This window comes from Pelmatolapia mariae, linkage group LG3_W (genome assembly GCF_036321145.2).
Source record: "Pelmatolapia mariae isolate MD_Pm_ZW linkage group LG3_W, Pm_UMD_F_2, whole genome shotgun sequence".
NCBI classification, from domain to species: domain Eukaryota; kingdom Metazoa; phylum Chordata; class Actinopteri; order Cichliformes; family Cichlidae; genus Pelmatolapia; species Pelmatolapia mariae.
The window spans coordinates 26,272,681-26,298,271 of record NC_086229.1 but is presented as its reverse complement, the minus strand read 5'-3'; the positions used below and the strand labels follow the sequence as shown (position 1 = coordinate 26,298,271).

General features: G+C 42.4%; 2 protein-coding genes across 2 annotated transcripts; one reads left to right on the top strand and one right to left on the bottom strand.

Annotated features, from left to right (window-relative positions):
- Window positions 1-7,280: 7,280 nt before the first annotated feature.
- On the bottom strand, window positions 7,281-7,631 carry zgc:113274 (uncharacterized protein LOC552925 homolog). The gene has a single exon (XM_063469335.1). It carries the CDS (start codon window positions 7,629-7,631, stop codon window positions 7,281-7,283), a length of 351 nt encoding a protein of 116 aa, XP_063325405.1.
- Window positions 7,632-13,769: 6,138 nt separating this feature from the next.
- On the top strand, window positions 13,770-25,483 carry LOC134624321 (protein NLRC3-like). Its single transcript, XM_065470273.1, has 7 exons — window positions 13,770-13,846; window positions 15,196-15,327; window positions 15,412-15,513; window positions 17,288-17,389; window positions 19,316-19,379; window positions 23,299-23,503; window positions 23,655-25,483. The coding sequence occupies exons 2-7, from the start codon at window positions 15,239-15,241 to the stop codon at window positions 25,481-25,483; spliced, it is 2,391 nt and encodes a 796-aa protein (XP_065326345.1). The 5' UTR covers window positions 13,770-13,846; window positions 15,196-15,238.
- Window positions 25,484-25,591: the final 108 nt, after the last annotated feature.

Here is a 25,591-nt window from a genome sequence, read left to right as displayed (position 1 = left end):
AATGATTTCCTCCTGATCTCATTTCCATAGCAGAGAAAACTGTGGTGTATATTGAGGTGGAGGGTGTGGTCTATGGCTCAGGTGTAGAGTGAGGGTGGGGTGCACCACAGCAGCATGCTGGGACTGCTGAGGGTGGAGGAGGGAGTGATGATGACATCAGAGCAAAGCAGTCAGCAGCACAGAGACCAGTGAACACACAGTCTGTTCATCTTTGCATAGATACAATATATAGCACAATATTGAGTGACAGAGACACGCTGTGTGAGCTTCCACAGATACACTGACGTCAGCATCCAGAGTCCTCCTGCTGCTCCCCCCTCAGAGCCCCGTGATCAGCACCAACACATTCAGTTAGATGACAGAGTCCAGCTGCAGCTAGAATCAGCTCTGTGAACAACAGCACAGTGTCAGTGTTTCACACTCAGTGAAAGGAGGAAACACCAGAAGAACACCATGTGTGCTACGTTTCCCAGGACACACTACAAACTGCACAAATACAGCACGTGGAAGGACCTGGAGCTGCATTTAAAGAGAAAAGACAGCGTGATGTCCTGTATGGACAGGTGGAAGGAACCAAGTCCTCAGCTGAAACACTCGTGTTTGTCCACAGACAGGAAACACAGCAGGAAACAAAGAAGCTCATGGATAACACACTTCCTGTCAGTCAGAATGAGGCTGGAGCCAAACACAGAAAGGTGTTTTTGTCCAGATGAGCCCAGAGAAGAAACACGAGTGTCCACAGACATCAGAAGCTCAGAGAGGTGAAACATGAGGTTGGAGTTCTCGTCAGCATTCAGAAGAGCTGCTGTGAAACCCTGAGTACTCATGACAGACTCTGATGGCACAAACACATCATGATTCAAACAGAAAGACAAACATGGAGCTCCTGATCCTCCTGCATGAGAACAAGCTGACATGAGCGCTGTGTCTGAGAGTGTCTCCCTGTCACAGTGACAAGAACACAGCTGCTGCTCACAGTCATTAAACTGACCTGAGGTCAGCTGCTAGGACGTCTCTGTGCTCCTTACACATGAACCATGTGACCTCACATCAGTGCTGTGGATGACTGTAGTCATAGAAGAGTAGAGCTGTAGCAGGTGGTGCGAGGAGGAGGAGGAGGTGGTGTATTCTAGTTAACGCAGTACTGAAACACTCCAGCAGAGGGCGCTGTTAAGTCCTTATTGTAACACAGTTACTGTGTGCAGTTATACTTCATACATAATCTGCACTTATTTCAATCAGACATGCTGTCAGTAAATGATTGGTTTCTATTGATTCTACTTCCTGTTGACTAGTTTGATGACAGTGAAACAATCACAGCTGATTGTGTGATGATGTAAACTGTCACTGTTACATTCAGTGTGTGTGACATCATGTTAGTGCAGCTGATAACAGCCTGGTTCTGTTAGAAACACATGAACGTGTCCATAGATCAGTGTGTGTTTAACATGAGAGCTTCAGCCCTGCTGATGTGTTCAATAAAGACATGCAGGAAAACTGATGAGACTCTGAAATAACTCTTTATATTTATAATGTAACTCTGCATCAAAAGAACAACAAAGGATCCCAGACAGGTTTATGTGAACAAAGACCATGTTTCTGTGTTTCTAACAGTTTGACATTATTAGTAAACAGACTGCAGTGAACAGGATTTATAAAGAGCTTATATATAAAGATATGACAGCTGTTTGTTGATCACTCTGTGTTTGGACCTGATCAGTCCAGCTGTTTACTTGAAATATGTTCATTTACCTGTGACGTTATATTTATGTTCTTGTCTCTGTTGAAAAACACATTTTAATGTCCCTCAGATTTTTCTCCCAGATGAATAAATATAAAAATGACACAAACTGACTGCAGCTACTTTTTGTCCTTTCTGTCAGAAACCTTCATGTGACTCATGAGAGACACGTTTCAGCTGTTTGTGACAGATCAGAGGCCAACAAGTCATTTATAACACTTTCCATCATTGTTTAGCACAAACACATGTTGACACAGCAGCGGGGCCGCAGTGAGAGTCAGAGCCAGGAGATAAAAACTCCTGTTTGACCACAGCCTCAGTTTGTTCCTGCAAACACTTCCTGTTGTTGACTGGGTGGAGTCAGGAAGCCAGCGAGGCCCTGCAGGACTGAGACTGCAGACTGGGACGTGCTCTGTGATGGAGATCAACAGCATCACTGACTGTTTCTGTGAGGACACCATCATCCCAGCAGGGCTGTTTCCCAACAACAAGCCTGGACCATCAGAGACCTGAAGCTGCTGCTGAATGAAAGAAGAGGATCTTCAGGTCTGGAACAAGGACGAGCTGAGAGTGTTAATAACGTTACTAATGTTCAGCTACACTTTACTAGGTCACATCTGTGACACACGTCACTTAAATAAAGAAGCAAATATTGGCTCTGTTTTATCTGCTAGGCCCAAAAGTGACTCCCCGTATTTAAACTGCTATGAATAACTTGTTGGTCTATAATATGTGAAACATGTGTCAAATGTATCCATCATGAAAGATATCAGGTCATCTTGAGCCACAAAAACATTCCTATCATGAGGTAGAAGCTGGAATCTGTTGCAGACGTTTATATATCCCATATTTATCCAGTTAAAGTCACATTGAAATTCAAAAATGTCTTTTCAAGAGTCGTCTGTCCAAGAGGAGCAGAAACAAATATAACAACAGTTATTTAAGCTGTTTTAAAGGCCACAAAGGAGCAGATTGGTTATAATGCAGCTGCTTCAGAGGAATAAAGATGAAACACTGTTTTTATTTCATGTGTAACACCTTTCAATCATGTGTTGACTAAAGTCTATTGACCAGTATAAGTAAAGACATCACACACACACACATGGAAACACTGAAACCTGTTTTTGGTGCAGCAGCGGTCCCAGCTGCTCGCCTTTATCTAGACTGGCTCGGCTGCTTATCTCAATATAATCAATGTTTAAAGTTCTCAGTGTTTCTGTGTTGCTTCGTATAGGATCTCCCAGCATCATCACTGTGCTGTCCAATCATTGTGTGCTAGGTTACCCTTATAGTGCGATGTGTGTTTGCACAAAGAGAAGCATGTGTGTCAAATATAAATAAGCACAGAACAGAAAAAGCTGCCAGTTTCTTCTATTTAGAGTCAAGTTAGTGTTTTGTGTCTTTGTTTGAGGCCTAATGTCAAGCAGAGGTGTGTGTAACTGCACTGCTCTGTTATATGTGTGAAATGTGTGCTTCTCTTCAGCATCATCTTCGTCACTGCTGATTCCTTTGTGTCATCATGTGTTGAGAAGAGAGAACAGTTATAACGGAGGAGCAACAGGAAGCCCTGAAATCTGCATCAACAAGGAAGTGTTGGCTCACCAGTGATCCCAGCAGAGCCACTGGTTTGGCTCCAGTTGTTAGAGATTCAATGATGTTGTTCCTACAGATACATGTTAGCATCTTTATTGTAGTAAAGTCTTGTAATCTGAAGCTAGAAACAAGGCAGGAAACAGCTCCATGATCTGATCCTAATGATGTTGTTTTTATTTCTGTCTTTCAGAACTGGATTGGAACTATCAAAGGTCTAAAAACAGCCTCAACAAAGAGCAAACTTTACACACGTCATCTTTCAGCTACAATCTTTGTTGCAGGGATCTTCTGCCAAACAAGGCTGAGAGAAGATTTCTTACAGCTGTCATGTTGATGCTGTTTCAATCTTTGGGCAAACACACTCATATATTAGGGCTGATATCAGGGCTGCACAAGTTCTTTGTGATCATGAATAATAGAAGTGAGCCTGTTGAAGATCATGTTTCTACATGATTATATGTCCTGTTATTGTTCTGTATTATATTCAGCTTTCAGCATCCTTTCCCAGCCCCTGTTACACCATCCATACAAAGCCAATCTGACTGTGAGCCAATGTGTTTGATAGTTTGTGTTGGATCAATAGATTTGACAGACTTGGTTCTCATCCAGAGGGAAACAGTCCAAATTCAGATCTAATGAAATGATGGAGGCTGTTTCCTACCACGGTGCTAATGTGTGACTAACAAGGCTCATGGTCTCCAGCAGACAAGCGCCTGGAATGAGGTGAGCTGAGTGTTGCTTTGGTGGGTCTGTGCCCACGTCATGCATCAGGATTCATATTGGCAATAGTTCATATCTCTGTTCTTTAGCCTTCATCACAAAGCTGTGAAGGAAAAACAAACATCTAACAGGATTTGATGGATGCAAAGTCCACTGAGCTCTTTGTCATTTACAAACCTGTCCAACCAACAAGAGCACAGATGAAAAACACAGTGACAGTTAAAGGATTTTGCCATATATGAGCATAGATTACTTTCATATAGATTTGCAATGCAGGCTTTTGGTGAGCCGCTGGGTTGTGTCTAATAATCATCTCAGCATTTTACAATAGAATAGCTCTTTATTAGCTCTTCATTTATTGTTATTGTACATGAAACAAGGAAGCTGTGTTTCTCATTGGATGTTAGTTTCATGTTCATCAGGATCATTTTCTAAAGAGCTGATATTTAGACCATTTACTGCACTGGCTGCTCATTCTGTCTACATTTCTCTGTATGTGCTGTGTTTGTCTTTCATTATTCTCCATATTGACACAAACAGTGAACAGCAGTAGATCTACTCTTCATCTGTTTTAGGCCCAGTGAAAGATCTGAAGCAGAAATGGTGTCATTAGGAGAAGAAGAACGGCGAGGAGGCAGCAGCTCTTAAAGATGAAACACAGCAACTTAGCCCTGAGCTCAGAGAGATTCACATGAAAAAGCTCCTCAAGCAGATCATGTCAGAGGTTTGTCATCAACAGGAGGAACTGTTCATATCATAGAATGAAGGATGCTTGTCAGCTGGATGAAGAAGGTTATTTAATGGCAAACGTTCACATTGAAGTCAAATTGTTGTGGTGTTGAACAGATTCATGGACTGATTGTCTCCAGAATGTTAGAAGAGCTTCAATGAATCATTAGAAACAACTTACAGCTGCACAGTTGTGTCAAACACATCTTTGTGTCATTGTGGGATTTTTGTGTTTCTACATGTGACACACGTCTAAAACATGCACACAATTTGAACACAAACAGGGATCATTTGTTCCCACAGCCAGATGCTGAGAGCCATTTCCTTGTAGTCCTGTGTCTATATATATGTACCATTAGATGCAGTAGCGGTTTTAGATACGGGCGACACGGGCGGTTGCCCGGGGCGGTATCGTGGTGGAGGGCGGCATCACGGGCATCGGCAAAAAAAAAAATTGCTCGTACTCATGCTGCCCCGACATCAGCCAGCGCATATTGGAAATGGTATAGGCACCGATCGGTTTTCTATCGCCCATTTGCTGGGAGTAAGGGCGCCCTCCGTTTGCGAGGTGCGCCTGCTGCTTGCGGCACAGAGAGGAGAGGGCGGGGCGGCGGGGGATTCTCTGGCTGGCTGGAGCAGCATCTAATAACCAACTCGCAAAATAAAACAAAATAAAAACAAACCAACAACACGAAAATACCAGACATTATGATACAGACTTATAATTTGCACCGATGTTTTTTCAAAATTCTACACGCGAAAAGTGAGCGCGAGAGCCCTCGGTGCGCCTGCTCGCTGCTGAAGTCAAAGTAAACTTTATTGTCATCTCTGCTACATCCAGTCCAGTATATAGAGAGACGAGACGACGAGACTCCAGTTACAGCAGTGAAAGTAAACGAACAATAAATATTTAAGAGTAAAAAAATAAATATACACTTTAGGACCAGGGGTAAAGGGATCAATAACAATTTAAAATGTAGGGGAGAGTGAGGTAAGATGAGCCACTTTTTACTCATGTTGCCCTGGATGTGAGAAAAAATGACACAGAAAGAGAATGATAACATATTCCTTTATTTCAGGATGTCTCCTTTCAAATGTAATGATCAGAATCTATGTCTGATGACGCTGCCCAAAATAATGACCTATTAAAAAAAAATGCTCCTTTGGCTCAACTTGCCCCAGATTAGGGGTAAATTGAACCTAGTCAGTGGGTAAACTGAGCCATCTTGGGGCAAACTGACCATGTAGTTTTTAAAATGTAAAACTGATCATATTGTGAAAACAAACCATTTTAACAGTTGTAAACCCGTGAGAACAAACCTGGAAACTGGTGGTTTCTAAACAAACCACCAGTTCAAAACCATTTATTCAAAAGAACTATTCAATATTCCAATGATCAAGGTTGCAGGGGAATATGAACTGTTGCTCCCTCCTTGCAGTTCCCCCAGCCTGTTGAGGTTGAGGTAGCTTCTTCAGCACATCCTTGCGTGGGAAAGATGCCTCATCATTTTCCTTGAACACAAACGTGGGTTTCTTACTGCTAGTGATCCCTCGGATTCTTCTGAGAAATCTGGCACTCACTTCGTTGTCTGCAAAGCTGTCAACCAGGCCAATGTAATGGTGGCTCCTGGATTTGGATGCAAATCTTACGATGACAAAGTCACCAACTACCAGGTCTGAGACATCTGGTTCACTTCTTTCATCGCTGGAACTCTCATACTCAGAAGTGTCTTCAAATGGGATGGGAACATCACTCTCCTCAGAGCTGCTTTCCACTGCAATTTTTGTCTGGGTTTGTTTCCTCTTCCACATTCCTTGCTTTTTGTGGATTATTTCTTTTTTGCCTTTCAGTTTATTTGTCCTTTCTTCATGGGCTCTCTCAATTGCCTGCTTTTCAGGTGTATCAGTCAGGATTCGTGTCTTCACACGCTTTCGATTTGTTTGTTTCCTGGGCTGCTGACTTTTGGGTAAGGGTAGAATATCAGTGGGAGACACATATCGAGCATGGTTGGGGTCACTTCGTGAACCACATGCATGTACAGGGTCTGGTGAAGGTAGCTCAGCAGAAAGAGAGGCTGAAACCACAGGTGCAACACCTTCAGCGGCAGGCTGCTGCTCCAGGTTGGGCCTGTCTGACACCATGGATGGCTCAAACTCTGCATCAGAGAAGATATCTCTGTTGTAAGGGAAAATCCCAGTGGCTCTAAATCCCGAGGAGATATTTCGTGGTGTCATTGCTGACATGAAAGCATCATTCACACAACCAGCAATTTGGTATATGCTGGCAGTTTTGCCTGGGTTGGACCTCATCCAGCCATCAAGAGCTCTGTTGTAATAGGTTTTAAATGGACCATACACACACTTATCCAGAGGCTGAAGGCGATGGGAAGTGTGGGGTGGAATTGTGAGCATTACAATACCACTTGTTTTTGCTATGTCCAAAGCCTTCAGTGAAATGTGGGCTTCATGGTTATCCATGATTAGCAGCAGTGGCAGGTCAGGGGAGCACAATGTTGTTTCTGCCTGCCAATTCTAATGCCAGTTCACGGCATTTCTTTGGGGAAATACCATGGAACTGCTCTGCAAGCTTCTTGATATGCTCTGCTAGCTCCTTCTCCACCTCCTCAGAGAAGACTCTCTTTGCTGAAGCTGTTCCACTATAGCCAACCGATTTGACCTCCTGTGTGTCCCTCTTTTTAATATATCTCCTGAGTGTTGACCTGTCAATTTGTCTTTCTTTAGCCACTGATCTTATGGACTTTCCTCCCTTGACTTCACTCGCTGCCCTTTCAATCTCCTCCAGGGGTGTTGAGCCCCAGCTGGTCTTCCGTCTGTAGGTCCTTGGCATGATATCTTTTCTATAATAGTTAACATATGACAAATACAACAAAAGGGTTCAGTATACTGAACTAAAATACTATTTAATAAGTCAGAGCCTTAAATAAATTTCAGTGCCTTATAGTGGGGTAGGTTGAACCATTGGATCAATTTACCCCATAGCCTTTGGCTCACTTTGCCCCATAGCCACCATTTTGAAAAAAACGGGCTTGTTTAGCAATTTAGGCTAATCTTTAGAAAACTTCTTCAGATGATATTATATTTTAGAAACCCACCAACATGTATAATATATCATTTTAGACACAGATACATTTGTTTTAATATTACAGTCAATTTACCTGATATGCAGAAATTTTACTTTGACAAGCAGAAAACATTTTTTTGTGTAATACAGACTTACCCCTTCTCCAATGTGCTCCTCTTTAATATAGCAGGATGGAAATGATGAGTGCTTCCTGGATTTATGGTCACATGACAAAACATGAATACAGTTACCTAGATACAAGGGGTGGTTCAACTTACCCACTGGCTCATCTTACCTCACTCTCCCCTATATTTTATATTTTGTTGGTTTAAAGTCTCACACACAACCCGTTTTTAAAGTTTAAAAAAAGAGAAAAGAAGAGGAGGAGTGTAGCGACTTCCACAGTCGCTAGAGGCCGGGGATTGAGCCTATTTGCCTGACGCGCTGTCAACTTTACGCAATAATGCGAGAGGTGGAATTGCTTGCTTGTTTATTAAAGTGCTTGAAAAGTTTACAGAGCAATGTTATCAGCTCGCGATTCAAACTCTTAAAACATCACAGGCTCTAATGCAACAAGGGGAAACTCGCTGTGCTGCGACCAACAAAAACTACGGCTACCCAGCCCTCCTCTCTGTCAAAATCAAACCAGTGAAAGACAGACTGACAACGCCCTCTTAATGTCGCCGCTAACATGCACGTGACTCCCGTTACACATCACCATAGCAACCAAACAAATGAAAACCCAGTGATCATTAAAATTGAATACATTTAATTATGGCTCCTACAAGGAGAAACGAGCAAAAGATACAGGTAAGCAGATGTGTCAGTGGATAATGGCAGGTCATGTATCCTAAAATATTAAGAATCAGAATACTTTATTAATCCCTAAGGAAAATATGTGGGTTACAGTTCCTCCAAGAAGAAATGGCAAAAATAGCAACAGTAACAGACTAAACTCCAAACAATATGTACAATAATGTGTCATTGTATGACGAATTATGATGTCTGTTTAGTAGCCGTTTGCATACTATGCATACACTCTCTCTCTCTTCATGTGTGTGTGTGTGTGTGTGTGTGTGGTTGGGGCAGAGGGAGTGTTCGCCCAGGGGGGCGCCAGAGGGAGTGTTCGCCCAGGGCGCCAAACGGGCTAGGACCGCCACTGATTAGATGTTATTGGAATGATTGTCAGCTTTGATAGTTTCATGTATGTTTAGCTGGACGGCTGTTTGATCCTCCACATGTTTAAAGGTGTCCAGTCCTGAGACACTGGGGGTGGAAACAGCTGTGATGTCATTGGACTGTCACAAAGACAGAAGTGCATGAAGTGAGCAGCCAAGGAGCCGCTGATGTTTTGGATTCAACAGCATTTGAAAGGTTGACACAGACACATTTGCACATAGAAAGCTGAATTTGTCATATGCCACAGTGAACTCACTGTTCAGTGTTTTTCAGGAAGCTTCTTAACTGCCTCTGCTGCCAAACAAGCAGCTGATGTCCTTGAGAAGAAGCTGAAGAAGTCTTCAACAACAAATACAGGAAGTGGACTTTCAAACACTAGATTCACTTTAGACTCACACAAGAAATGACTCAACTAGCTGTGTTTGATTGACTCCTTTGACTCTATGAAAGCTCAGTGTGTGTCTGTACACAGACTGTTGTGTTGGACTATTATTCAGTTGTCTGCTTTTCAAATGTCTGCATCTCAGTGTAGATGAGGCTGGGGGTCATGGGAGGCCACCATAGCAGTCTCTTCAACATCATGACATCATCATAAATGCTGCTGGACTGTCTGATGGGCTGACGGTGAAAAAGCCGTCGGGAAGGAAACAGAAGACATTTCAGAGGCTGCAGCAGATTTCTTTGATTTGGGGCCTTTTTCAGCTTTATTGGACAGAGCAGTGAAGATAAGTGACAGCAAAGCAGAGGGAGAGAGAAAGGGGACGTGGTCAGAATCAAAGCCAGGCCAGCTGCTCTCCACCTCGTGGCACATGGTCACCTGCTCATCCTAGTGAGCTCCACCAGCAGCCCTTTCACACAGTTTACACTGTCAAACACTGTGTGTGGACCTCAGCTAACAATAGGCTACATTTAAGTCTGGACTACATGCTTTTATATTGAGGCAGATTTTTACCTGTTTTTATTCCATCAGCAGCTCAACATCATGAGCAGCTTTGACATAAAGACATCAAACTCAAGCTGACTTTAAACTGGATCTACTTTTAATACAGGGGCTCAAAAACAACTAACATCTTTATTATATATCAGGACAGAAAGTCATCTCAAATGGAAAACAGCTTTATTTGGAATAATCAGCACTATCAACTGGTTTGGGATCAGTTTCATGTCTTTCCAGCTTCTCCAACAAAGTTCCTGTAAAATCAGCATCTTTATTGGTTTGATAGTGATTGATTATTCAGTCCCAATCTGCTGTCATCTAAAGAACAAAATGATGTTTCTATGAGTCAAAAAGCTCCAGATGTTGTTCACAAAGAAAACAAAGATTAGGAACTTAAACACAAAGTGTTTGGAGCCAAAATGTTCCCAAGCTGCTCTTTTTGAAATGGCAGAGGTACAGTGGTGTCTAACAGCACACTGTGGAAGGCAAACATGTTCTTGTTGGATGAAACTTCATGAATCCTTTGTAGATTTGAGCTTTTGGAGCCTTTCTTTTCTCTTCAGGTGTACAGAGGCTGAGGAGGCAGGTGAAGCAGGTGGAGCTGTTGTAATGCTGGCAGAGGGTGTGTCTTAGTAACTCTGTGAGGTAGAACTGGATCCAACATTGTGGATGTGTTGATGTTGGAGCCATTAAGATTCTCTGGCCACACTGTAGGATTTCCCTTTGATTCACTGCGGGGGCATTTTGGAGTCTGTCAATGAAACTCTTCATATTTGTGTTTGACACCAGTTTATAGAAACAGACAAATGTGTCATGCTTTTGTTCGGCCTCCACAAATATACACATTTGTTCATTGGTTGGACTTTTTGGAAGGCGACACATTGAAAACCATGTTAATAAGATCTTGTTGTTTCCTGTGGATCCGACACAGAGAGTGGACTTCAGACAGAAAGCGTGGAAGAGATTTTAGAGGCCGTGTGTGGCAACAGGAAGTTTCTGTATGTTTGCTGATCTTACATGTGGAAAACAACACGTGATGTTTGTGAAGTTCTACAATGATCATTGTTCTGACAGCATTTTGAGTGGGAACAGTTCAAACTGAGAGTAGTGGGAGTTATTTACTGATTGAAACAAGCTCAATGTTTCTATGCACGATGAAGATCAGCAGCTCAGCTGATCAATGAATTGACATCTATCAGTCATTTCATGAGATGAAGTCATCAGCAGACATTTGTTCTAACTGTGTGATAAATGTCAGAACGTCAGGGCTCTGCTTTAGTCACTACTTGATGATCATTGGCTCATTGTTGAATCACGTGGCCCAGTCTGACCTCTGACCCTTTGCTGCAGGTCTTCTGTGTTATCTCCACTTTCATGTCTGATCTTCTGCTGTATCGTCCAAAATAAACATCTGAATCATTTCCAACACGTCAGCAGATCTTTAGTTTGGGCAGTACAGTACAAAATAACACATACTGTACTATACTGCCCACTTCCTGATCTTATTGGATCTGTGTGTTAGGGTGGTGAAGGAAACATGTTGAAATGAAATGTTTACTGAGTGAATCGCTGCCATTAGGAACTAGTTTTTCATATCACAACCTAGAAATGACACAGGACCATTTCTGCAAGTGAAAAGTCCTAATTGGAGGAAAATAATTGTGTAGTTTGTGCGACTGTTGTTTGTAAATGAAGAATTGTCCCAACTACATGTGCTGCTGACCTTTGACCTTTTCTTTAGGTGCACAGAGGAGTCTGTGGAAACATCCAGAACTGAGGCAGTGCTACAGATGTCTTCAAATAAAGTGGTGTATTATCCATGTTTCTATGGATCACATCAATATCCTGATCTAACAAGCCCCCTTTTTGTGGATTTTAGAGCCTCTTACTTTTACTGCGTCTGCGTCTCATTTCAAGCACAAGAGCAAGAAGTGGATGAAGAAATGGGGCGAGTGGGGTCAGTGTGGTGCATGTCAGCTGTGCTCATGCTTTCACAAAGAACATGTGTATTCATTGGCAGCATTAAGGTGCACTTTAGTCTTCATAATAATAAAGTATTCTGACTTTATTATTGTGAATCCTCACAGTCATGTTGCAGCTCTGCTTTGCTTTAAGAAAATGTTCTACCAGGATGTTGCTTTCCTAAACGTGTTCTCCAAATGTTCCCAAAGACTTTGTTCTAAGTAGTTCTACATGATGAAACATTCACACTAAGTTTAAGAAGGACACACAAACACCATCTGTCCTTTCATCATGTGTACAAACGTGTTCAGATGTCAAATGTACCGTGAATGGATGCAAATGTGGATCGTTCCAATAAAATGAGACAGTTTTGTAAGTGGATCACAGTTTGAAGTTCATTGAAACCTATAAGAACATGTTATTCAAACCAACTTTATCCAACAGGAAGCAGCATCAGGGGAACAGGAAACATTCAAACATGTTTACTGTAAGAACTGCACAAAGGAAGGAAACACAATCCTACACACGACCACTTTAAAATGGACACTTTCAAACATCAGGGAGTGCTGCAATAACAACAGCTTCTACACACTAAAGCATGTTCAGCTCTTATTTCAAGACAAATCACGCATGTGTTTGAAGACAAATCCACATGATTATACATTATTGATCAGCTTGAATCAAACTCACTGACTGATTTTTTCTTCATAAACAAACTGTGTGTGTCCTGTTTAGTTTGTCCTCTTCTCCTTTAGTGCTGTCAGTCCCTGTAAAACATGCAGTCTATTTATAGCTGAACATGATCCTGGAGCTGGGCCTTGCAGTGCAGGCAGATATCTTAGACCTGATCAGGGGAAACACTGGGGGTTCAGCCCTGGAACCACAGTAGCTGTTTAAAGTTATTGAGTATATTTGGCAGTAAAGTGAATGTAAGCGTGAGACACTGTGTGCTCACAGCTAAAGGCTGCAGTCAGCTGTGTTAGAGCGTCTTTCACACAATGATCCTTTAATAAACACTCAGACCTCCATGTTGATGAAGCAGTCATGTGTGAGCTCGTGTGCTGACATGTTGACAGTGTGACCTCAGAGCTTCTATCTTCTAGCAGATTTTATTTTTGCAGTCACTGAAGGATAAACCCCCGTTGTAGAGCCAACAGTCTGCTGCAGGACCCTGAATGCATCATTAGTGTACAGGTAAACTCTCAGGTCAGAAACATGAATCTGATCCTGGATCAGTGTGTTTAAACACACAGTGAGGATGAAACGCTGCTTTAATGTTACTTTCATGTATTTTCAGGTGTTATTGCTGCTGTTGGGATCAGCCTGTCTGTAGTATTCAGAGTATTTACTGCAGTGAAAGTCCTGCATTAGAATCCTGCTGATGGTCATTCTGACATCAGATGAAGGTAAAGTGTTACAGTAGTTTAGTACCTCACACTCGTCCATGATCACTCTCAGCATGAATGTTTGACTGTCAGGACTCTGAGGATGTTTGGATGAATGTGGAGCTGAAACAAAGTGTTGACAGATGTTTGTGTTTCAAACAGGAAAATGAGCAGAAATAAATCAGCTCTGAACAAACAGTGGCCTGTCAGTATTATTATGGTCTGTGCAACATGGGCTGTCCATTCACTCAAACTAATCTATTCTGTGTTTTTCTACGTTCAATAGAAAATCTTATGTGCTGAGTTCACTGACTCCATCCTCTCTGTTACTGCCACAGTTTACTGCTGTGGAAAAGCGGGGGGCGTAACAAAAGCGGAGTGAAATGGAGTGCTGTGATTGTTTGTGGCTGTGGACCCTCTGTCCCACAAGCCCCTCCCTGGTTTTTCCTTCCCGAAGTTTTTCTCTCCTGAACTTTGTGTCTGACGCTGATCGTCTCCGTGTGAAGCTCTGTGTTAAGGTAACGTTAACAGTGTGTAATGTTTCCTGGCTAACATCAGCTGTGTGCAGCTTAGTTCAGCACAAATCTGCCGCTCCACAGTTCACGGTAACGGACTCACAGCTGGACGAAGAGGCTGACCGCGCCCTGAGCTCTGAGTGAGGCCGCTGTACGTGACGTGGAAACATGTTTCTGAAGAAAAAAGGAAATATGCTGTGAAGATTTGGTCTGTCGTTTCTTTCTCTACTCGCTCTGCTGTGATTTGATTTTAAGACTAAACACGTTTTTCAGTTAGTCTCTGTGTTTCAGGCTCTGAATGTTTGTGTAGGAGTCTGGACTCTCCTGAAAGAGACCAAATTATAAATGTAAAGTTAAAGTAAAGCTGTTTGTCATCGTGTATCTGGGATGAAGTCACATCAGAAACATGTGTAACGTGATGGTTCACTAGAAACTCCCACATGCAGCTGCGCACACTGACATCAGCGGTGCACAGCTGCAGAGCCTCTCTCTGCTCTCTGTGCACACAGGTGACAATCAGTAACCATGGTGACAGGGAGGGTTTCTCTTGGATGACGAGTCCCAATAAAAGATCTCAGCTCATTAACAGACAAACGTGTCTCTAGAGTTGTTCGACTGGGTGCGATATGATCCATAAGATTTACACACGTCTGCAGTGATTTGTGTGTTTCATATGAGTACTCACAAGTGTGTGCTTCAATCCACACATCCCAACCTGAAAAGATCCTCATCATTTACACTCAGTTTATGAAGTTCAGCTTCACCAATCAAAAACCTTCCTGTATGCACAAATATCTAAAACATTTCTCTCCATCACACGTGCAGTTTTGAGACAAATGTCACACTGCCAGCTTCATGCAGCTTTCCACAAACTAAGCCAAGTTTTGTCTTACAAATAAATAGATTTATCAACATTGTAATTTTTTCCTTAAGATTTCTTTTTCTGTGGCTTAACAACAAAGGAACATCAATGAAGAACTCAGTGCTCTCATTGCTTACATCAGCATCATCCTGTGACTCCAAGCTTTACTTTTCACTCTTTAATGTTTTATAAACATTTTCTGAGCAGCATTAACATGAGTTAGCTAGCAGAGCAGCTAGCAGTTAGAGCATGAACTCTGTAAGCAGTCAGCTCGGTCCTGGACATTGTTACTGACATAAAGCTGCAGCCATGTTTGACCTTTGTAGGACTACAGTAATGGAGGATTTGGAGGCTGAACTGGGCTCTGTGACACTTTTTGTAGTGAACTGATGAAAGCTGTGTCTCAGATGGATGTTAGTCCAACACATCAGACACGACCTCTGCAGCTCTCAGTTGATGTGCACATGAATGATTTGTGTTTCCTCTGCAGGTGAAGGTAGAAAGTGTGTGTGAGCTGATGTGAATTGAGCAGCATGGATCAGTGTGAGGACAGAGAGGAGGGAGTCCCTCCCTCTAAAAGCACTCTGTGTGGAGAACATGAGAGCCAGATCAAAGCTCAGAGGTGAGATGACCATCTCTAACTGTTCATGACTCTTCTCCATGTCACAGCTCAGCACTCACATCACTGCTCCATCATTATTCACAGGAACCAGCCTGGACCTCCACCCAGCTCTGTGTCCTTACAGAGTGACACATCTAAAGATGCCATCATTGATTTTAAAGTCCAGCCTGTGTCTGCTGCAGAGAGGTGAGCTGTTAGTAACATGAACTCTTTGAGTTGGTTGGTAGCTAATCGACATAGATTAGTTCATGTTAGCTAATTAGAGACAGAAGCAATGACTTTGTGGAGAATAAGAGCACTGAAGCTAAAAATTTGTCTCACTGTTGTGCTGCTCTTTGCTGAAGCAATAAGTTTATTTAAAAACTTTCACTCTTTGTCTCATCAGCATGAAGTGGTTCTGCTTTGTTTGCTGGTTGAGCTAAAACAGGAAAATCCACAGTTAGCTGTAGTGTTTGTAACAAGGTTAAAGAGGAGAAAAAGAGAGAGAATTTTATTGATCCCTCGAGTTGGTTGCTCAGAGAAATTCAGTTAAACAACTGCTGGAACTAATCAGACACAACAAGACAGGGAGAACGCACAACTTAACAAAATCCTGTAGAGACACAAGACATGGAAGGTACACAGGCAGGGGCGGTCCTAGGCTGTTTGGTGGCTTTGGGCACCATCATCAAACTTATAAAAATTAAAGGCTTGCAATACTTTACATGTAATGAGTCCATATCATATATTAGTTTGATCTTTTAAGTAGAATAGCAGACAAATCAACAATACAGCTCTTCTAATTAATGGCTAATTAATATTATGCTGAACACTTTGCAGAAGTGCAACAGATTCTATGAGCTCATTCAGTGTCTCACACTCACTTTTCACATATATGTGTGTGATCGAATTTAGAAAACACATCGGTGCAAACTACAAGTCTATATCATGATGTTGTCGTGGAGTTTTCTGATAAAATAACGTCTGCAACTGAGAAAGAGCTGTGGTCAAGCTATGTATTACTGCATGCATACATGAGAGCCAACACACACATCATAACATCACAGGTTTAAGTTATGAGCGCTCTACCCTCAGGACGTCTCAGCTCCTCTTTTATACGGCGCTGGCAGGACGTCGGGGCACCATGAGTACCAGCAACTTTTCTTTTCTACTACGGTCCTGTGACCCAGTGTTTATGTCTTTTCTTGGTTCATTAATATTCTTTCTTAATCATGGTTCAGTTTCCTGTCCTGTGTACAGTGGCGGTTTTTGATACGGGCGACATGGGCTGCTGCACGGTATAACACATTTTGGACATTCTTATTTCACATCACTACAAGCCTTCAAACATCTAAGCCTAAATAGAAACACATGAAAGGCTTCTGTTCCTTTATTTATATTTATTAAGATGTCGAATAAAAAGAGATGACGTATGCTAAAGTCGCAGGTTAAAAGTGGGACAGTGAATGACTGCAGGTGTCCATAAGTTGCAGTTGTGGTACTTCAGCATCTAGTTAGCATACTGAAGAGGAGAATAAAGGGAAAAACATTTTTAAAGTGCCAGGTCATTTCAAATGCAGCGTTTCTGTTAGCTCTGTTAGCTCAAAAAACATCAGCTGAGAAACTAACAGACAAAAAGAAAGATCTGACCTCCTTCAGAGACGGAGAAAGTTAAGAAAGGACAGGAATAAGAGAGCTTAAAGGTAAAGACCGCTTAGTAGTGTTGGATAAACTGACAATATAAATCTCACATATGTTTTAAGTCAGATATCGGGTCTGTACATGTGAATTTTTGTTGATTTTCTGACTGTTTTTTTGAGCTGAGAGGAAATGAAAATGAATTTGTAAAAAAAATCAGTTTTGTCCAGTTTTCCTGTAAAAAGCTGAACTCTAATCTAAGAGGACTGTTACTGACAGGAAACAGCTGCATTATCTGCAGTCTGTGTGATCACAGCTGCTTCAATCATATTTGTGTCTGCAGAGGTCAGAGGTCACAGTCTGCAGGGTCCAGCTGTTCGTCTGTGAGGAGTGACCGGTCCAATGATCACCCTCCATTCTTCAGTGCTGAACCTGGACCAACGAGGTCAGAGAGATGTGATGACTCCTTTACATGTTTGTGTTTCCTGGATAAATCTGACCTGAAACATCCTCAGATTGTTACAAAGATTCATTAAAAAGAAAACAATGAAAGAGAAAAATGTTCGACTTGGTCATTTGCTGTTTGAGGACAGTGATGCTCATATCTGTGGGGAAAGTGTGACCTGAGTGGGTTCATGTTTGTCTTTAAAGAGCTGCTCTGATTCTCTTTGTGTCTGATCTGTTAAACAGTCTGAGAGGTCACACAGAGACCCAGCAGCTAAAGCCTGGATCATACAGGCTGCTGTTAATGAGACTCCATCAGGACAACACTGAACCACAGTGGTGTTCATGGAAATCAATCAATAAATTCAACTTTACACTGTATTACCAAAAGTACTGACTCGTCTGCCTTCACACACATGAAAACTTGAGTGACATCATATTCTGAATCCAAAGCATTTAATATGATGTCAGCCAAGAGTTCAACAAATAACAGCCCTAACTGTTCTAAAAAGGTTTTTTCACAAGTTTTAAAGTGTTTATGGGAATTTTTAACGGTTCTTTCAGAAACACATAAGTGAGGTCAGACACAGGGAGCTTTTAGAGGCTGAATTCACATTTTTGTACTTTTCCAAATTTATAGTACATGCAAACAAAAATATGAAGTACAATAGAAACAAACTAAAAGTTATAAAGCACACCTAATCTGTGGGGAAAAGAAAACAAAGAATAATTATACACACATATATATATATATAGATGGAGCCAGGGAATACCCAAAGTACTGTCTTATCGATCCCGTCCCAAAAACACCATCCACCCAGCCCCTTACACCCATATGAGGACTGCCAAACAAAGCCCGAATTCCGGTCCTCTCACCGGCAGGTCCGGCTCCATCCACAATCATAACATATTTGAACCCAAAGCGGGAAATAGAAGGACCCCATTCTCTCAGGGCCCGGCCATCCGCCTATGCCTCCAAGAACCAAAGACTAAAGTTAATTTGAATTAGACAAAAGAGAGGGGGGAAAAAAAGAAAAAGAAAACGAGGAATGGTCCCTGCCTTATGGGGCTGAATGAGTCTTGTAGGCTATCCATTTTATCCACTGTTTTCGGTGTTTGTCAGATTTCAGTCTCAGAGTGTCATTTTCTCCATTATATATATTTCCTCGATTACATCAGTCCATTCTTCCAGTTTTAAAGGGTCACTTTTCAACCAGTTTTTTGTTATTACCTTTTTGCTTGACAACAACATAATTTTAAACAAGTAATGGTCCTCCTTTCTTACATTTTCCCATATTCCAAAATACATTACTCGTGCCTCACACGGCACTACGTACCCCAGCACTCTCTTCATTGTTACTGCAATGCTTTCCCAGTAAGGTTTGACATGTTTACACTTCCAAAACACATAAGAATAATTTGCGTCCCAGTCTCCACATAATCTCCAGCACCGTTGGGGTGTTTTCAGCTGCTTACTTTTAATATAAGAAGTAATAAAGAACCTAATCACATTTTTCCAGCCATATTCTCTCCATTGTCTGTCATGAGCTGGTGGAATTATGCTGTGTGAGACATACGGATCGCCAGTCATCCTCTGACAACTCAAAATGTAATTCAGTTTCCCACTTTTGTTTGATATGTAATGTTTCATTCCTATTCAAATTTTGCAGACCATTATATAATTTCGATAAAATTCTTGATGGAGGTTTTTTATATGCACCAGTTATTATTTCTATTATATGGCTTCCTTCTTTCAAGGGCTTCTTCCAAATTTCTGTATTGTATAAGTGTCTTAATTGAAAGTACCTAAATAAATCTGATTTATCCAGTCCAAATTGTCCCTGTAGATTCTCAAAGGTGAATTCACATTTTAATAATGAAAGTGGCTTCATGTGTATGTGTGTGTGTGTCCATGTTTCCTCCACAGAGTGGAGGTTCCCAGTGGTCAGTCTGCCCAGCAGCATCAAACACAGCTGGACTCCATATTTATGGTCTGTACATGTACAACAACTACTTTATTATTAATATTAATAATAATACATTTATTTATAGGTCCCTTTCAGAACACCAAGGACTCTGTGGACTAAATGAGCAAAAGCAAACAAACTTTGAAATCATACAGTGCAAATGTGATCACAGGGAAATGTTTTAAACTCGAGGCTTTAAACAAAAACCAAAGTGAAACAGTTTGTAGTTGAGATCAGTGGGAATGAAGCTGAATAACTGTTTCTACAATAACTTTCAGAAATAAATGAGAAATATGATGGAAATTAGCAGCATTAGCACTTACTAATGATGTGAGTTGAGACTCGGCTGTATTGAGACAACCAGATTAGGTGGTCCTCAACTATAACGGAAACCAGTGGATCCATTAATTAAATATGTCAATAATTAATTAAAATGTGAAATAAATAAATAATTAATTAAATGTGTCAATAGTTAATTAATTAAATGTGTCAATAATTAATTAAAATGTGAAATAAATAAATAATTAATTAAATGTGTCAATAATTAATTAAATGTGTCAATAATTAATTAATTACATGTGTCGTAAATATTTATGTAATTAATTATTTCCGATTTTAATTAATTATTGCCACATTTAATTAATTATTTAATGGTGTATTTAATTAATTCATTATGGCAGTCCTGGCGTTCCATACTACACCACTGCAATCTGGAAATATAAAATATTTAGGTATTAATGTCTCTCCTAAGCTTTCAGAATTAACTAAATTAAACCACATCCCGCTTTTAAAGACAGTAGAAAGCAATCTGGCTAGATGGAAATCTTTACCCATATCACTCTTGCCAAAAATAAACAATTTGTTTTCAATGATCCCAAATAAGCCATCACAAGATTGGTTCAGATCTCTAGACTCATGTATTTCTAAATTCCTTTGGAAAGACAAACCCCCATGTATCAGCTTAAAAACATTACAAAGGACCAAGGATAAAGGAGGATTAGATCTGCCTAACTTACTGCCTAATCACTATTTTTTAGCCAACAGGCTTCAGTTCATCTTTAGATGGTTTAAACACAGCTTCTTAGATGAGCCCTGGCTAGATGTAGAACAGGCACTATGTAATAATCTAGAAATTTCAGACCTACCATTTATCAGTTCAAACATCAAACGACATGAATGCTTTAAAAGCATCAACATCAGCTCTTCTCTGACAGCATGGTGGGAGTATCTAAAAATGACAGAGTCCTCATTAATCCCATGCAAACGTACACCTATCTGGAACAATCCGGACATATTACAAAACAATAATATGATTAATTTTCCAGATTGGAGTTGCAAAGGAATTAAATACTTGGAACATATATTGGAAGGAACAGACTTTATTTCGTTTGACAGACTAGTTACACAATATGGGATCAACAAGAAACGATTTTTGGAATATCAACAAATTAAATCTATAGTAAAAAAAGAAATTTAATCCCAGTGAAGCTGAATTACAAACACCACCAAGTGTGTTACATTTTTTTTAATCTAAAACCCCCCAAATTATTGTCTAAAATATACAGAATGCTTTCTAAAATAGATAAATCAATATCCCTTCCAATTGCAAAATGGGAAGCAGATTTATCAATCAGCTTAGACCAAAACCTTTGGTCTCAGATATGCTTAAAAACCTTTCAATGGATCAGAAATCCCAGTTTGCAATTAATACAATACAAAATATTACATAGAGTGCACTATACCGGTCATAGGATGTTCAAGATGGGCTATACGTCTTCTAACAACTGCTCACACTGCCTCGCAAATACACCGGACAATTACACCCACGCTCTTTGGTTCTTTGGTTTGCTCAGCCCCAGTGCAGGGGACCTCTGGTGCATCAGCCCAACTAAGGGGCTCTCTAACTGGTGGGGAGGCTGTTACATCTTTGCAGGTGGTCTCCTCTCTAATGGAGCTCACTTTGCAGGTGGGGGGAGAGATATAGGAGAGGTAGAGAATGAACTCAACCTGGGCCCCCTTGCCCTGGTGGGTTCCAGAGTTGGGGGTGCTTACTGGGGTCAGCGGGGGAGCTGGCCCCAGGGAGGGGCCACTTGCCCCTCCCTTTCTTCCCTCCCCATCCTCAGCTACCTCCCTCTTCCCGCTCTACCACACCCACCCACACACACAGGGCTTGGGGTGCAGATATGTCACCAGGGTGCAGGGGAGGCACTCCCCCCCCTCTGTCCCCTTCTGGCCACCTGTGCCTCAATTTTATCCTGCAACCTAGACATCCACATTAATCACACTCTCACACAACACATACATATAGGGCCTTGGGGGTGGGCACGTTTTACAGCATCCAGAGGATGGTCGGTGTATTCCAACCCACCTCTGGCGCTGGTGCCCTACCCTCAATTTTAATGCATATAGACACTGAGGGTTTTCGGGAGGAGCCGTGCTGCTCTCTGGCAGGAAGCACCATGCCCTCCTGTGTTTTAAATGCACTTTAGAACAGCACACAGCAACACTACATATGAGCGGGCGGAGGGAGGTTTGGGGTCTTCACCCCCCCCCCCCCCCCCGATTCTGTTGGCCATCAGGGCTGGGGGGCTGGGAGGAGCTGCTGGCCGTCGGATTGGGGTCTGGGATGCGGGGCCTCCCTGCTACTGCAGATAGGGGGGCGGTCCGCTTGCCTCCACCCCAGAGAGAAGGGTTACACCTCCTGGGTCTAGGTGCGGCTTGCCCCTCTGGGGGCGGGGGTACCTGGACCTGGGATACAGAGTATGTTTGGGGAGTGTGATTGTCTGTGCAGTGTCTATTTGTGTCTGTGTACATGTTGGGTAAGTGCCGAGTATTTGGTCGTGTATATGGGGGTGGGAATGCACGTTTGAGTCTGTGTGCGCCTGTTCGTTTGTGTCTATATGTCAGGTTGGGCCTTAGACTCTACCTCTCTGGGAACATCTCAGGCCCTCCAAAGTACGGAGGCCTATCTCCCCTCACCACACTCCCTGCCGGTGGCTGATGCCCTCAGACGTTGGTGTGCTGGTGGTTCTTGTCAACTGAGGCTGGGCACTCATGTATGTACCGGCTTACTCCTGGTGGCCGATTAGCGGGGCCTGGCACCTGTGGCCCGGCTGGGCCCCTTCCGGGGGGTGGGGTGCCCTCAGGCTTCTGGGCCTGAAGCTCGGTCCTCTCTGGCGCAGCTGGCTGCCGGCAGAGCCCGCGGGCACGCCACTGCAACCCCTCCAGCCTCTGCTCTGTGGCTGCTGGGTGACATCTCGTTTGGGGGTCTACTCAGCTCTTCCCAGGAGGGTGGCACGGTTCCCCCCCTTTGGTGGTCCTCATTGGGTCCTCATACTCTGGGGCCTCTGTATGTCTGGGGCCTGGATCTCCTCCATAGCTGCTTCATGCCCTGGGGGACGGGGCTATGGCTCCTCACATTCCCTAGCAGATCGTTACATGGAGAAACCTTTGGAATACAAGCATGCTTATCCACACAGGTGTACACAATGGTGTTCACGGACACAAACTACACCTTTCTTGGCTTCTACCTCAAAGCACATTGTGCGCTATCTATCTTGCGTGCTGCACAATAACATTTAATATTTAGTATCTACTGTTATCTACTGCTAGCTAGTTTATTGTGATGGTGCTGTATTTATTATGTTGCTGTTTTTTTTTTGTTTGTTTGTTTTCTCTTCTGTTTTTTTTCTTCATACAGGTGATCCAGGTGTTTTGTTTGTTTTCTTTCTTTCTTCTCCCCTTTCTCACCATCTCTTCTCCCTTCTATTTTTCTTTCTCTCCCTCTTTTTCTTTCATTCTTTCTCCCTGTCCTATCCCCCAGTCATGTCTGTCCCGACTGTAACAACTGAAAATAAAATAAATACATAATTATAATAAAGGTCAATCAAATGGACCAATATGGCAAGGCCATGATGAATATTCATAAAATATTCTGTTCCAGCTGCTGGAGGACAACATCATTACTTTTGTGAAGAACGAGCTGAAGAAGATCCAGAAGGCTCTGAATCCAAATAAGCCCCAGTGCTTGGAGTTTCAGAGGGAGGATGATGAGCAGAGGAAACACAGCAGAGAGGCATTTGTGAAGATCACAGTGGACTTCCTGAGGAGAATGAAGCAGGAGGAGCTGGCTGACCGTCTGCAGAGCCGTAAGAGGATTTATCTAAAGATTTAAGCTGTTAGATAAATGAGACACCTGTGACACCACTGTGTTCAGTCATTCCTCAGTGGGTCAGAAATTGTCATCAGCGTTTTGTAAAATATTATTGTTGAAGTTGTATTTTTATTTTTATTATTCAGAACTTGAAGCTGCAGTTTGTCATCGTAAACTAAAGTCTGCTCTGAAGAAGAAGTTCCAGTGTGTGTTTGAGGGGATCGCTAAAGCAGGAAACCCAACCCTTCTAAATCAGATCTACACAGAGCTCTACATCATAGAGGGAGGGACTGCAGAGGTCAATGATGAACATGAGGTCAGACAGATTGAAACAGCATCCAGGAAACCAAACAGACCAGAAACAACAATCAGACAAGAAGACATCTTTAAAGCCTCACCTGGAAGAGATGAACCAATCAGAACAGTGCTGACAAAGGGAGTGGCTGGCATTGGGAAAACAGTCTTTACACAGAAATACACCCTGGACTGGGCTGAAGACAAAACTAACCAGGACATCCAGTTCATATTTCCAATTACTTTCAGAGAGCTGAATGTGATGAAAGAGGAAAAGTTCAGCTTGGTGGAACTTGTTCATCACTTCTTTACTGAAACCAAAGAAGCAGGAATCTGCAGCTTTGAAGACTTCCAGGTTGTGTTCATCTTTGATGGTCTGGATGAGTGTCGACTTCCTCTGAACTTCCACAAAACTACAATCCTAACTGACCCTAGAAAGTCCACCTCAGTGGATGCGCTGCTGATAAACCTCATCAGAGGGAAACTGCTGCCCTCTGCTAACCTCTGGATAACCACACGACCAGCAGCAGCCAATCAGGTCCCTCCCGACTGTGTTGGCATGGTGACGGAGGTCAGAGGGTTCACTGACCCACAGAAGGAGGAGTACTTCAGGAAGAGATTCAGAGATGAGGAGCAGGCCAGCAGGATCATCTCCCACATAAAGACATCACGAAGCCTCCACATCATGTGTCACATCCCAGTCTTCTGCTGGATCGCTGCTACAGTTCTGGAGGATGTGCTGGAAACCAGAGAGGGAGGACAGCTGCCCAAGACCCTGACTGAGATGTACATCCACTTCATTGTGGTTCAGGCCAAAGTGAAGAAGGTCAAGTATGATGGAGGAGCTGAGACAGATCCACACTGGAGTCCAGAGAGCAGGAAGATGATTGAGTCTCTGGGAAAACTGGCTTTTGATCAGCTGCAGAAAGGAAACCTGATCTTCTATGAATCAGACTTGACAGAGTGTGGCATCGATATCAGAGCAGCCTCAGTGTACTCAGGAGTGTTCACACAGATCTTTAAAGAGGAGAGAGGACTGTACCAGGACAAGGTGTTCTGCTTCATCCATCTGAGTGTTCAGGAGTTTCTGGCTGCTCTTCATGTCCATCTGACCTTCATCAACTCTGGAAAAAATCTGCTCACACAGAAACAAACAACGTCCATATGGTCTATATTGTTTCGAAAACAAGAACCAGAAAAAGAAGTAAAATCTGTAGAGAAACACTTCTACCAGAGTGCTGTGGACAAAGCCTTACAGAGTCCAAATGGACACCTGGACTTGTTCCTCCGCTTCCTCCTGGGTCTTTCACTGCAGACCAATCACAGTCTCCTACGAGGTCTGCTGACGGAGACAGGAAGTAGCTCACAGATCAATCAGGAAACAGTTCAGTACATTAAGAAAAAGCTCAGTGAGAATCTGTCTGCAGAGAAAAGCATCAATCTGCTCCACTGTCTGATTGAACTGAATGATCGTTCTCTAGTGGAGGAGATCCAACAATACAGGACTTCAGGAAGTCTCTCCACAGGTAAACTGTCTCCTGCTCAGTGCTCAGCTCTGACCTTCATCTTACTGTCATCAGAAGAAGATCTGGATGAGTTTGACTTCCAGAAATACTCTGCTTCTGAGGAGGCTCTTCTGAGAATGCTGCCAGTGGTCAAAGCCTCCAACAAAGCTCTGTGAGTACATTTTAACTTATATGCTTGTTGATAAAAAGCAGGTGCGATCAACTTAAAAAAAACTAACAAAATAACCCCTGAAAAACAGTCATGAGTGCTGGTGTCTGAAAAG

Coding starts and splice junctions, on each gene's coding strand:
- zgc:113274 (XM_063469335.1), bottom strand. CDS start 7,631: ATGCCAAGGACCTACAGACGGAAGACCAGCTGGGGCTCAACACCCCTG.
- LOC134624321 (XM_065470273.1), top strand. CDS start 15,239: ATGGATCAGTGTGAGGACAGAGAGGAGGGAGTCCCTCCCTCTAAAAGC. Junction 15,514..17,287: donor CCTGTGTCTGCTGCAGAGAG/GTGAGCTGTTAG, acceptor TTGTGTCTGCAG/AGGTCAGAGGTCACAGTCTG. Junction 17,390..19,315: donor GCTGAACCTGGACCAACGAG/GTCAGAGAGATG, acceptor TTTCCTCCACAG/AGTGGAGGTTCCCAGTGGTC.